This window comes from Colletotrichum orchidophilum, assembly GCF_001831195.1.
Source record: "Colletotrichum orchidophilum strain IMI 309357 chromosome Unknown Scaffold_16.1, whole genome shotgun sequence".
Lineage (NCBI taxonomy): Eukaryota > Fungi > Ascomycota > Sordariomycetes > Glomerellales > Glomerellaceae > Colletotrichum > Colletotrichum orchidophilum.
In genome coordinates this window covers 309,743-323,424 of record NW_019172972.1, presented here as the reverse complement: position 1 = coordinate 323,424, position 13,682 = coordinate 309,743, and the positions used below count along the sequence as shown (strand labels likewise).

The 13,682-nt window shown below is 52.9% G+C and overlaps 4 protein-coding genes across 4 annotated transcripts; 2 read left to right on the top strand and 2 right to left on the bottom strand.

Annotated features, from left to right (window-relative positions):
* Positions 1–105: 105 nt before the first annotated feature.
* On the bottom strand, positions 106–2,822 carry CORC01_02820 (C6 zinc finger domain-containing protein; the record flags this gene model as incomplete). Its single annotated transcript, XM_022614470.1, has 7 exons — positions 106–349; positions 403–981; positions 1,044–1,205; positions 1,266–2,072; positions 2,227–2,301; positions 2,391–2,419; positions 2,757–2,822. The coding sequence occupies 7 exons, from the start codon at positions 2,820–2,822 to the stop codon at positions 106–108; spliced, it is 1,962 nt and encodes a 653-aa protein (XP_022479084.1).
* Positions 2,823–3,751: 929 nt separating this feature from the next.
* On the bottom strand, positions 3,752–5,937 carry CORC01_02819 (uncharacterized protein; the record flags this gene model as incomplete). Its single annotated transcript, XM_022614469.1, has 9 exons — positions 3,752–3,910; positions 3,966–4,761; positions 4,831–4,915; positions 4,975–5,044; positions 5,100–5,175; positions 5,227–5,397; positions 5,458–5,504; positions 5,559–5,599; positions 5,652–5,937. Coding segments are annotated over 9 exons (1,731 nt in total), but the record flags the coding sequence as incomplete, so codon positions are not given.
* Positions 5,938–6,749: 812 nt separating this feature from the next.
* CORC01_02818 (glycosyl hydrolase family 2) lies at positions 6,750–10,000 on the top strand (the record flags this gene model as incomplete). Its single annotated transcript, XM_022614468.1, has 3 exons — positions 6,750–7,329; positions 7,393–8,782; positions 8,845–10,000. The coding sequence occupies 3 exons, from the start codon at positions 6,750–6,752 to the stop codon at positions 9,998–10,000; spliced, it is 3,126 nt and encodes a 1,041-aa protein (XP_022479082.1).
* Positions 10,001–11,270: 1,270 nt separating this feature from the next.
* CORC01_02817 (GMC oxidoreductase) lies at positions 11,271–13,379 on the top strand (the record flags this gene model as incomplete). Its single annotated transcript, XM_022614467.1, has 6 exons — positions 11,271–11,391; positions 11,444–11,787; positions 11,840–12,027; positions 12,103–12,398; positions 12,461–13,168; positions 13,228–13,379. The coding sequence occupies 6 exons, from the start codon at positions 11,271–11,273 to the stop codon at positions 13,377–13,379; spliced, it is 1,809 nt and encodes a 602-aa protein (XP_022479081.1).
* Between the last annotated feature and the right edge of the window lie 303 nt (positions 13,380–13,682).

Sequence of the window (13,682 nt, the reverse complement as noted above, 5' to 3'; positions counted from 1 at the left end):
ATGTTCAGCCTCCATTTCATACCCTACTACTTTTTGTATGTACCAAATATGAACATTTGTTTTGGCATGAGTTGCTTCGCTGTCGATATTCTCTCATGAGAGCGATCAATGCCGCCTCATCGAGTAGGATTCGCCGGCTCGGTAGACCTCCTGAATGAAACGGTCCACATCACTGATGATCCGGATCGCCTGGTTCACGCTCGGGGATGTAGGCTCGCCCATCATACTCTGCCAGCCTTGCAGAAGCTGCCTCAAATGGTCTCCAGCTCGCAGAACTTCGGGGCCAATCATATCTTTCAAGGCCGGGATGCGACAGGCAGCAAGTAGAACAAGCATTGCGCCAGCCATACTGTTGATCATATGTTAGTCACGATGTCTCAATGCATGGCGGTCACGACTTACGAGAGAGAACATATCCACGTGTCAACCATGACTGTCTGCCCAAAGCCCCTCAAGTTGAGAATATGAAGCAGACAAGCGTCCAGACACGCCTTGCAGTTCTTTAGCGCATCTTGGCTGACCAGCAGCTCAGAGCTGGCCCCGTTCCCACCAGCCATGCCGCTCAGCATCCACATCAGGTACGGTCTGTAAATCACACTTCTGCAGGTCAGGTATCTCTGCCGCAGAAACCCTCCGTGCTCCGTCGCGATGCTTTGGCTGTTGCCTACCTCTTTGAATCCGACACTGAAGGCGAAAGCCGGGGGGAGCACATCGCGCCACTCGTCGAGCTGATGGTTGAGCTCGGCGACGACGTAGGGGAAGCGGGCGTGGTCGAGAGCAGCGCCGGTTCCGCGAGCGTATAGAAGCTGATGGACGCGGTTGAGGAGGCGGCGCATGGAAATGCAGGCAAGGAAGTAGAGGGAGGATTGCTCTTCAACTTGAGAGTCTTGGTGGGTGCTGTACTCTCCCGGAAGAGGAGTTGTTGACTCGATGCGGGCGACGCCCGACTGTGGAAGCCCGGAAAGCTCCGCGAGATAGTCGCTTCATATGCGTTAGTTTGGCCGTATAGTACATGTAAGTGTGTTGCAGGTCCCGGCTATTACCTCTCGAGGATGTAGCAAGACCAGAAAATTCTTCGAATCCGTTCCTGGTCCTCCACGGACTCGGACTCTGGCGGATAGGACAAGAGCAGGAGGCATTTTGCCGATGCCGCATTGATGTATTCCCAAGCTTGCAGGGGCCGACGGAGGAAGGCGAAATACATTCTGAAGACCAAATCAGCGACTGTTTCCAGGTCAGGTTGGTATATAAAGCTCCTTGCTCACGCCGTGAAGAATAGGCAGTGGGTTGCCGTGCTTCCTACGTTAGTATGCACAACGTGCAGCTTCTTGAGCACGCTGTCAAAGTACATGTCACCCATGGCTCTCTTAGCAGCCCTGCGTTTGCGTTCCTCGTCGGTCAAAGTCGACGTGCTCGCTAATCCCGTTGTCACTTGACCGGCACACCCCAACGCCATTGTCAGCAGCGCCAGACAAACAAGAATGCTGTCCTCCTCGGGAATGCCATCCGAGATCAGATTGCGGACCTGCTCAAGTTGTCCGCGAGACATGGTCGGATACCAGAAGTTGATGGTGTGCTCGAAAGATTCGATGATGCCCTCAATGTCCTCCGCGGTCACGTACGGGTACATTGTGGTTGCGCGCGTCTTCACTGCGGGCCGCGACTGCTCCAGATGGAAGATGGGGACATATCCATCCCTCATGTTCGGAAAGGCGTCAAAATGAGGCCATTGCAGGACAGACTCCGTGGTACTCGTATGCATGGAGTCAAGGACGGCATTCTCAAAGTTGTTCTGATACAGTGGCTCCGAGATGGGTGTCCGCTGAGGGTGATGGATCTCGTTCAGCGGCGAACCCGAAAAGGAGCCCCGAGACGCCGAACGGAGTGCCGGGGAGACCACGGACGGACGGTGTTCGGCAAACGGCACCGCTCCCTTGAACGCACCATCGTGAGATGGATTTGGCGAGAAGTGGAACGTGGAGGAGACGGGACTGACGATGGTGGCCTTCATCTCATGAAGAAACTTCTCCACGCGAAGCACACTCTCTAAAATGAGGTCGCTTTTCCCGCGCCTGCATCACGTGATGGTCAGATTTAGACTCGCGGCAGAAAAGCTTCCTCTCTAGACTCCTCCGGGCGCCCGCAAGTCGGTGTTCCCGCCGGGGATCACGGCGCCGGGGCAGTGAATGGCTGTTCTACAGTGTACGGATAGATGGCCCAACTTACGAATTAGCTTCGGACCCATATGTGCATTCCTGGTGCGACGCAGAGCAGGATGCGCATGGCGTGCTGCCATTGCATCTGTGTAGTGAGGTCTCGTTAATCTTGATACTGTCCCGAGAGAGTGGTTCAACCTGGACCTGGTTGTTTAGCCGACTTGTCCCACTTACCTGATCTTCCTCGCGCGGCATGTGTCACACTGGAGGATGTGATGCGTTGTCAGCGAGTTCCTGGGGTCTCGGCAGAGTAGCCGCACAGAGTATCTGGTGAGCAAAGAAGTGAGGCGCGGAGAGATGCTACTCCACTAGGTGAAGATCTTCGCGATAGTGAAATGGAAGTAATTAAGTGCGGTGTGTCCTAGGTGGCACTAGTGTTCGTGCAGAACTCTTGCGACGGTGGGGAGTATACTGAGATGATAGTTGAGTGTGGCAGATGATGCCAACTCCTTCATCTTGGATTGCCTCAATACCACACAGAAAGGGGGAGAAATTGCTGGTCAAGGCGAAGAGAAGTCCAAGAAGATGTAATTCACATACCGCATGGCTTGTCCTCAACCTCTTTCTCAATGGCTCATTGATCGTGTCATTATCCAGTGGCTCCATCGCAGCTGCTTGGTGGCATGGTGTAGCCGTACAGCAACAGCCTGGTTCCGCAGCGAAGGGGACTCTCGATCCGAAGCGGGCCGAGTTGCGGCAGAGTTTGGGGGCAGGTGGACTGTGGGAAAAAAAGAATGGACGGCACAAGGGGGTTCAAAGGAAGAATCCCGGCAGCAGGACATGCATATATGCGCCCACGTGTGGTGCGGGGGAGGAGGTTGATGTGGAGAAGGGGGTGGATTCATGGGAAGAATTGGAGAAATAGAAACCGGGGCTTGGCTCCGAAGGGGAAAAGCTTGTGGGATCATGGGACGGTGATGGAAATCGAACCGAGCCTAGCATCTCTAAAGCATCCATGCCTCGCTCCGTGCAGCCCCAGGACGTCTATGAGGGTGCCCCAGGCGGGGGATATCACCATCGCTTGGGACTTGGACGGGCATATGTCCCGTCACGGCATGCGTCTCTTACGAGTTGGAGAAGCACATGTGACAAGTGGCCCTTGTCTAGTCCGTGTTGCCGGTTTTCCATGTAATATGTCATGAAGCTTTTCTCTTCAGACTTGAGCAAGGCATGTAGACTAGAACTGTTGGTTGGATTGGCCTGATGTACTCAGTAGAACATGGGATCATTAGCCCATTTTCTAAGAATGGTACCGCTCCAATCACAGCGATGAATCCCCTTTTCGGAGTCGCTCTGTTGACAGACACTGATGGATTGACTGCCTTTCTGATTTTGACATTGCACTTGGTGACTGTGGTAACATTTGATTGCTATCCAAATTTTGCCAAAAAGGTTATCAACAACGACTCGATTGATTGATTGTATCTAAACAGAGAGATAGACGGCAAATGCAGGTGAACCCAGGCGCTGACCCGGCGTCCGGACCGGTATCGCCCCACAATTGCCGCCAAAGCCCGGCCCGATCAAGATATCTACTAGACATACGCCTCCTTTTCGTCCAGTCCGACCTGCATAGTCTTCAAGACAGTCTCGGCTGACCGAGGCTCCAAGCTCTTCTTGACAGGGTTCGGGGCGCTGAAGACCTCCTCCAACTCCTCGAGTGTGCGATCCTTCGTTTCGGGGAAGTAGAAGTACTAGTGCGGTGTCAGCAAAACTTTGATACACCAGTGGAGAATAAGTCGAACTTACAATGAAGACTGCTTCGAAGAGGTCCCAGAAGATGAAGACAATGTAGAAGTAGTACTTGATGTTGAGGAAAGCTGGTCCACTGGCATACTGAATGACGGTGCTTCCAACAGCACTGGCAAAGTTGCCGACGGCAGTACCCTTGGCGCGGGTGGCTGTGCTGAGGGTCTCAGCGATGTACATGCTCTGAAGAGGAGTCCAGCCGAAGCTAAAGACGATGCCAAAGATGTAGATAAAGGCAATGGTGGTATTGGCAGCAGCAACATTGCTGGGATCATCCGTTGCCAACTTGGAGGTCCCGGTGATGACGGCAAAACAGCAGGAGCAGAAGATGATGGAGTAGATCAAAAGTGGTCGACGACCAACAACGTCTGTCATACGGGCTCCGAAAAGAGCGGCGCCCAAGCACAAAATGGGGTTGATCGCGTTCAACGCCAAGACGCGCTTCTCGTCTGTGATGCCGGCGTTCTCAAGCACAGCGGTCAAGTAGTACGAGCTGAGCGAGTTGCCGGAAATCTGTCCAAAGAAAGCCATGCCCAGCACACAGATGAGGCGGCGACGGGCGGAGTGGGTTTTCCAGAGTTCGCTATAGTCCCACCACGACTTGTCTGATGCATCTGTACTGATTTGAATGGCCATTTCCTTCAGTTGAAGCTGGACGATGGGGTGATCAATTGAGCCCTCGCCGTGGTATTTGGCAAGGACCTTCGCGGCTTCTTCGTGTTTGTCGTTCGCCATGAGCCATCGCGGGGATTCGGGAATGAAGAAGACTCCGACACAAACGATACCAGAGGTCACCCTATTACGAGGGGTTTATTAGTCACGAGAACTAAATGGGACAGCATTTTGTTGGGAATTCGAGACTTACATCTGAAGCCAGATTGGCAACCGCCAAGCACTGGTGCCGTCGATGTAGGAGCATCCATAGATAACCCATGAGGCTATGATTGACCCTGTGCGTAGTGATTAGACCTGGCATCCGAAAATATCAAGGCGAGATAGCCAAACTTACCAACGTACCAGGTGCAGTTGTAAACGCCTGTAATGGTTCCTCGCCATGTTGGGTGTGCCATCTCAGAGACCTGAAAACGCGGCGTGTTAATTGATGTCAAGGATGAGGAATTCGAAGGAGCTTACATAGGTCGGAGCTGAAACACAGCAGAAACTGACACCAAATCCAAGAACGAATCGTCCAGCAAGGAATTGGCCAGAGCTACCAATCATGAGCGACTGACATGCGACTATTCAGAGAGAAGGTCCCTACGTTTTGGTTGTGGCCTGAATACAAGTGCCGATGATAACAATGGCAGCTCCAATGAACATACCCCATCGGCGACCGAGGTAATCGTTTGCAGGTCCGGTGAAAAAGACGGCGGCGACACTCCCAATGTTGTACATGGCGAAGATGATCCCGGTGCTCTCGTCCACGGTCTCTCTGTTAGACATACGTTAGTCTTGTGAGGCCTGACTAGTTTGCTTTTTTCCAGTCACTCACTTGTGGAAGTAGTTCAAGTACGATTTCATTCCATTCAGGCCACCCATCTTTGAGAGTGATTCATTAGAGAATGTTGTTGCCCATATGTCGGGATTACTTACAAGGGACCCATCGTAACCATTGAGCGCTCCATTGAGGTAGGCTGTGACATTCGTTAGCAAACCATCGCTGATATTACACAACAAATCACACACCAATGAACAAGACGGCGTATAGTCGAAACATGTGCGGTGTCCAGGGCGAATAAGTGCCATCTTGCGTCTGGTGAGCAATATGGACGGCTGCGTCGACTTCCGGAGCGTCAACATGGCGCTCTTCGGCGTGACCCCCGACCGCGACGTCGGACTTCTCGGCGGACATGGTGGAAGATGAACTGCAGGAAAGCAATACAACTCGGCAGAAGTGGACCAAGGATACAGGAACAGTGGAACGGTGGAGGGATCCAAGTCTTGGAAGGGCATCATCGATGGAGACGAAAGACTGGAGAGGCGATAACGCGGCCCTCTTAAATGTTCTGGCCGCAGAGTCACTAGCCCATCAGAAGAAGAAATATCTCCCCGCATTCGGGCCATCATACCATTCGACTGAACGACACAGCATGCAGAAAACACGACAGAACCTGGGGTGAGACGACGGATCACCAGCCATGAGCCAACAACACAGGCGCGCTTGCAGTTTTCAGCCATCACTAGCCGGGGTCTAGCCAATGTGAATCCGGGGTAACAGAAGCACACAACTTTCCGTCCATCCAAGAGATGGGGGAGCAAGGCAAAATGGCTAGCAGGGCTGTCAGACGTTGCACCGGCTTGTATCCGGATGGAGGTGCGGGGCCGGCCCCGACTTCCCCGGACCCAATCAGAAGCACACGGGGGCTGGGGGAGACTATACCTCTTCCGTCCACATAGTGCGGAGTTACGTTACTCTTTCAAAGAAGTTGAAGAAGCACCAGGATCATGGATGACCTACCTCGGGGTCGTGCTACACCGACACCCCCTGACTCGGAGCTACCCCGAAACTTCTCCATTCTTTTGCCCCACGCTCGCTCGTCATACGGCGGGACGAAACTCAGCTTCACGAGCGATACGGGTGGTTGCTGATTGTGTTTTTGGCGGTTCCCTCGGCCTTGGGTCCGACGCGTTACTTTGCGTGGAGAAGTGAGGACGAATAAATAACAAGTGGACCTGACAAGCTGGCTGGTTGCTTCTCTTATTCCTCCCTCTTCACATTCCCTCTCTCCCCTCCACCCCAATCTGTGTCTCAGTCCATCGTTACCCCTCATCCAAACCGCCACGATGGCCTCTCAAAGCTTGTCTCTCCAGGCGAAGGAGGGAGTTCACGACTATGAGAACCCCTCTGTGTTCAGACGCAACACCCTTCCCCCTCGCGCATACTTCATTCCAGAGACGTCTATCCTTCTCAATGGCGTTTGGGACTTCCACATGGCCGGCACTCCCGAGGAGGCGCCTTTGCCAGAAGACAAGGAGGACGAATGGGGCACAATCAACGTCCCCGGCCATTGGCAACTCCAGGGACACGGCTACCCGTGGTACACCAACACTCAATTCCCCATCCCAGTTAACCCGCCATATGTGCCCAGCGAGAACCCCACGGGCACGTACAGACGGACATTCCACGTCCCTTCCACCTGGGATGAGAAGTCGCAACTGCGCCTCAGATTTGACGGCGTCGATTCCGGATACCACATCTGGGTCAATGGAACGCTCATTGGCTTCGCCCAGGGCTCGCGGAACGCGTCAGAGTTTGATGTCACAAGCATGCTCAAGAGGGATGGACCCAATGAGCTGTTTGTGAGAGTTTACCAATGGTCCGATGCAACTTACATCGAAGACCAGGATCAATGGTGGCTTTCGGGTGAGTAGCCACTCCATCACCGGCCAGCTTGGGCATCCACCCAACCTAACAAACTGATGACAGGTATCTTCCGCGATGTCACTCTCCTCGCCGTACCCGAGCAAACAAGAATTGAGGACTGGTTCCTTCGCACTGATCTAGACGACAAGTATGAAGATGCCACTCTCCTGGTGACGGTCGACGTGAAGACCGCCAAGAAGGGGACCGTAAAGCTCACTCTCAGCGAGCTGGGCAAGAACGGCGGTGCTGTCATCGCTACCCAGGAGGCAGAGGTCACTGCCGACGACACCAAGGTCGACATTAGCATTCCCGTCACCAACCCCAAGAAATGGACTGCCGAGACACCTTACCTCTACCGAGTCGACATCACCCTCGGCTCACACGCCGTCTACCAAAATATCGGTTTCCGCAAAGTCGAGCTGAAGAACGGTCTGATTTCAGTCAACGGCACCCCCATCCGCATCAGAGGTGTCAACAGACACGAACACCACAACAAGTTCGGCCGAGCCGTCCCCATCGAGTATGCCAAGCGCGACCTCCTCATCATGAAGAATCACAACATCAACTCTCTGCGATGCTCACACTACCCACCCGACCCACGAGTCTTCCAGCTGGCCGACGAGCTCGGCTTGTGGGTCATGGACGAGGCCGATCTCGAGTGCCACGGCTTCTACGACGCCGTTGCTCGTCCTCAGGACGTCGACGAGGCGGCAGACTACGAGGAGCGCAAGGCCATAACTTTCCCTCTTGCCGGCAAGTACACCAGCGAGAACCCCGAGTGGCGCGAGGCCTACCTCGACCGCATGGTCCAACTGGTTCAGCGCGACAAAAACCACACCAGTATCATCATGTGGTCGCTTGGTAACGAAGCTTTCTACGGAGAGAACCACAAAGCTATGTACGAGTACGCAAAGAAGTTCGATTCTGGCCGACCGGTTCACTACGAAGGCGATGTCAAGGCCGAAACTGCGGATATGTACTCGTACATGTACCCTCCCATCGACCGTTTGACCAAGCTGGTCGAGACCGAGGGAGTCAAGGAAGACGGCAGCTTCGAAAAGCCCGTTGTTCTCTGCGAGTACGGCCACGCCATGGGCAACGGTCCTGGCGGTCTTGATGACTATATTGAGGTCTTTGAGAAGTTCCCTCGTCTTCAGGGTGGCTACATCTGGGAATGGGCCAACCATGGTATCTGGAAGGAAGATGCTGATGGCAAGGGCTACTATGCCTATGGAGGAGACTTTGGCGAGCGTCCCCACGACGGCACTTTTGTCATGGACGGTCTTCTTCACAGCACCCACGACCCCACTCCGGGTTTGATCGAGCTAAAGAAGGCCTACCAACCCCTTGAGCTGTCGGTTGATGGTAGCCAGCTTGTCATCAAGAACAGGTACGATTTCGTTGGCGTTGAACACCTCTCCTCCACTTACAAGGTTGAGGAGCTTGGCGAAAAGTGAGTCACTCTGCAGAACTATTGATCTGAAGAACCAAGGCAGCTAATAATGTGCATCATAGCTCTGCCATCATTGCTGCTGGAAACCTCGAGATCCCCAAGATCGCGGCCGGCGAGACCGTCAAGGTCGACCTTCCTTCGAGCATTGCAAACATCAAGTCTGACAAGGAGGTCTACATCACCGTGACCTTCAGTCTCAAGGACTCCACCAACTGGGCCGAGCCCGCACACGAGATCGCCTGGATCCAGCACAAGCTTTCCGGCGATGCGGTGGCCCCCAAGCTGGCCAACAGCACGCTCAGCCACAAGCTGCAGGTTCAAAAGTCTCGCGCCAAGGCCACCGTCTCGGGCTCCGATTTTGCCATTACCTTCGATACTGCCCGCGGATACATCACCTCTTGGACTGCCGCAGGTGTACCTCTTCTCGAGAAGGACAGCTCAACCGGCGCCGCCATTATTCCCAACTTCTGGCGTGCTCCTACGGACAACGACAACCCCAACGACGCCCCCTACTGGGTTCGTTTCGGCGTCGATGCTCTTGATAGCCAACTTCGGTCTCTCAAGATCAACGAGTCGACCGACAAAGTTGAGATCATCACATCAACCTACCTTTCCCCTCGCGTTCTTGACTGGGGCTGGGAGACCACGACTACCTACACTATCGACGCGATCGGCCGCCTGACCGTCGCCGTTGACCTGAAGCCTCGCGGCATCAAGCCCACTCACGTCCCCCGCGTGGGCCTGAATCTGCGGCTGCCCAAGTCGCTCAACAACGTCAAGTACCTCGCTCTCGGGCCCGGCGAGTCCTACCCGGACAAGAAGTCTAGCCAGCACCTCGGTGTCTTCAGCGCCACCGTGTCAGAGTTGCACCAGCACTACGAGGTGCCTCAAGAAGGCGGCAACCACTTGGAGACCCGCTACGTCAAGCTCACCGAGGACCACGGCCGGGGTCTTAGAGCTACGCCGGCCAACGCTGCTGTCTGGTCCGAGGAGGAGTGGCGTCAGTTTAGCTTCCAGGTCAGTCACTATACTTCCGAGACGGTGCACAAGGCCGCGCACCCGTGCGATCTTGTCGAAGAGGATGCGACGCTTCTGCGTCTTGACGCCCGCGTTGCTGGTGTTGGCACTGCCGCTTGCGGTCCCAATGTCAGGGAGGACTTGAAGGTACATGTCGGAGAGTTTAAGTTTGGATTTGTTTTGGAAAGAGTCGGATTCTAGAGACAGTGTGATGATTTTGGGTATGATGAAATGATTACAAAGAAAGGTGTCTCCAGGCCTAGATAAATGTCACCGACAGCTAGAGCTAGCAGTGGAAGGAATGATTATAACTCTTCAGTCGCTCTTGATCCTGAACATTCAAAACTCTCGAACGGCGGTTATTATCCGATGATGGCGAGAATCTGACTGCCTTCAAAGTTGAGAATACAATCCGGAGAGTTTTCAATCTCCCCACATGGAGGGTTCCGCTTCATTGACATTGGTGGAGCCAACTAGAAAACCTGCTCCAAATATATTTACAGTTTCAAGGCAAAAAATTCACAAACGGCCGGTTGGCCCAATGGCAAGGCGTCTGACTACGACTGCGTGTGTTATCAGGAGATTCTGGGTTCGACCCCCAGGCTGGTCACATCTTTTGCCCTTTGCCTCACCTCGATGTCTCGCACAAATATGTGAACATCATTTTTTTCTAGACCCTTCGCAGAATTCGAAAGGTTTAGTGTGATCTGAGATATCCCTATCCAACAGCCAACAAACAAGGCCTCGTTCTGAGAAAAAGTCTACACATTTGTCGTCGCCTAACTCTTCATGGCGCTCCCGACAATCTCCAATACGGATTCGGCAGCCGGCTGTTTTCGTTGACTGACCTAGCAATCATCCAACAGTAGAGTGACTACATCTGAAGTATCGAGATTTTCATTTGCATCAAGATCGTGAGCCTACATAACGTTGTGCAAGTCATATCGAAGCCAAACTCTGCATTATTCCGCTGTTCGTTCGTCTGCTCGTCTTCGACTAAGCAGCAGGAATATTGCGACGCTGACCGGCGATCGACAATACTGCAGACGACGTTCGACTTACGTTTCTAGACTCAACATGCCATTTGTGAACTCCTCGTCCGAGGCCAAGTAGGGATCCTAGTCAGATGCACTTGAAGGCTGTGCCAAGTAAGCTAGGACTCTTTTCTACAACGTCGGATGCATCCCCCGCCTCTGCGATACGACATAACTGGGCCGTTCCGCCTCGGCGTCTTCCAGACATGGATGTTCATAGAACTTAAGCGGATTACGCTGTGCTGATCTTTTGCCTTCCAAAGCGGACTTCTTCATCAATACCACCGACAGCGGCGAGTCTTTTTCACACCCAAGCATCATAGTACTAATATCTCTTGAGCCACCACTCAGCCAGTGAGTTGCAGTCGACTTTTGTTCTCTTTGTTCCACAGACAGTGGAGTTGGTTTCATCTGATAGACTCAAAGCCTTGTTCGCCATGAGACTGAGCAAACTGCAAAAGGCCTATTTAGGCGTACTGGCAATGGCGACAGGTTGTGTAGGGCTGTACACTGAACTTCCTACCAACCTCACAGAGGTGGACGTCATAATTGCCGGAGGTAAGTCTGGCCTGGGCAGTTCCTATTTGTCAAAGCCTCACTCTGAATATAGGAGGCACCGCTGGCAGCATCGTTGCCTCACGGCTCGCCGAAGCAGACCCAACCCTATCGATTCTTGTCATTGAGCAGGGCCAAGACAGCTTCAACGTGACAAACGTCATCTTCCCAGCGCTTTTCGAACGAAACACCATGCCCGATTCTGATACTGCCCTGTTTTGGAAGGCCAACAAGTCACCACAGTTGGCGGATCGCGAGCCCATTGTTGAGACAGGCGGTATTCTTGGAGGAGGGTCAGCCATCAACTGGATGGTATACACCCGCGGGCAGTGGGATGATTTCAACTCCTGGAACACATCGGGTTGGTCTACGGAAGAACTGTTGCCACTCCTGCGAAAGGTCCGCCTGCATTTCGTCAAAATCCGCTTCTGCTGGCTGACGCACATTCCAGGTGGAAACGTACCACGGCGCAACTACCAATGAATCCACTCACGGTTATAACGGACCAATCCATGTGTCGAAGGGAACGCACCAAGCGCCTCGAGCTGAAAGAAGTTGGATTAAGGGGGCTGTCGAAACAGGCTGGTTTGAAATGGAAGACCTCCAAGCGCTTCACTCTAACAATGGCTCCGGGCCTTGGTATCGATATGTCTCACCTACTGACGGTCGTCGTCAAGATGTCGCTCATCGTTACTTACATCCACTCCTACAAAGTGGCGAGTATCCTAATCTGCATGTATTGGTTGAGACTCAGGTCCTCCATATCCTGTTCGAGGGAGAGGATAATCGCGCCGTTGGAGTGGAAATTCGACCGAACCCAGCATTCGCGCAGGATGCTCGAGACAATAGCACGATAAGTGTCAAGGCAAGAAAGCTAGTGGTTGCCTCTGCTGGGTCTTTTGGAACTCCGCTACTTCTCGAAAGGTCTGGAGTTGGCGACCCTGCAGTACTGGGAAAGGCAGGTATACCGACTATCGAAAGTCTTGATGGAGTGGGAAATGGCTTCCAAGGTAAGTCTGGATTCGCTATATGTCAATTGCCAGAGCTTTGATTGGCTAGTGACGATTCATAGATCACCATTTCGTCGGATACGTCTATCGGACGAATCTTGAACAAAATGAGACAATCAATGGCATTGCCCGGAATGATAGGGGGCGAGATGTGGACGCCATGATTGCTGTCGACGACAAGCAACTTGGGTGGAACGGCCACGATGCTTCGAGCAAGTTAAGACCTTCTCCTGCTGATATTGCAGGTCTTGGACCCGAGTTCCAAGCGGCTTGGGACAGGGACTTCAAGGACTCGCCCAACCGCCCTCTCATGATCATGGGACTTTTTAACGCCTACTTTGGTAATCCAGATGCCCTTCCTGACGATGCTGAATACGTTACTACTGCACCCTGGGTTACTTACCCATATGCAAGGGGTCATATTCATGTCACCGGGCCCAATATTGACGATCCGTACGATTTCAACACTGGCTGGCTTCTTGATGAGAACGACATTGACTTGAAGAGCCATATCTGGGGGTACAAGACACAGCGAGCCATTGCTCGTCGCATGGACATCTTCAGAGGCGAACTCGCATCACGACATCCTCAATTTGCCAATTCAGCGAGTGCCGCCGTTATTGAGACGGCTGAAGGGCCGGTCGCTGATGCTATCAATTATTCTGTCGATGACGATGCTGCTATCGTACAGTATATACGCGAGAACATCGGAACGTCGAGACACCCTCTAGGTACCTGCAAAATGGCGCCACGGGAGGAGAAAGGGGTTGGTAAGTAGCTCTTTCAAGCTCCAAAAGTATGTTTTCTGCTGATGATGATGATGCTGCAGTTGACCATAAGTTGGATGTGTATGGTGTATCAGGGTTGAAGATTGCGGATCTCAGTGTGCCAGCCCAACAAGTGGCTGCCAACACTTATAATGTCGCGCTGTTGATGGGCGAGAAGGCTGCACAGATTATTATTGGCGAATTCAGACATTGAAACATATCCATGAAGCTTCAGCTCATCAAGCAATGTGAAAATAGTGAAAATAAAGAGCGCAGGTGGAGATTAAACAAGTCTCACCATCAAGTCTAGAGTATGTAAGACAACTGGTAGATGCTCAGATGAAGCCAGTCCCATAATTACGCAAGTTTTGCAACAGTATGTGCTTACTCACACTGGGTGTTGCAATCCAGGCATCGACTGAACTTTCAAATTGTCTGAGTGAGATGCAGAAATTGTTGCCTGAACCCCGCGTAAGCGGTGACGAGTCGAGCTCAGGCACCGACTATCTGCTTCCTA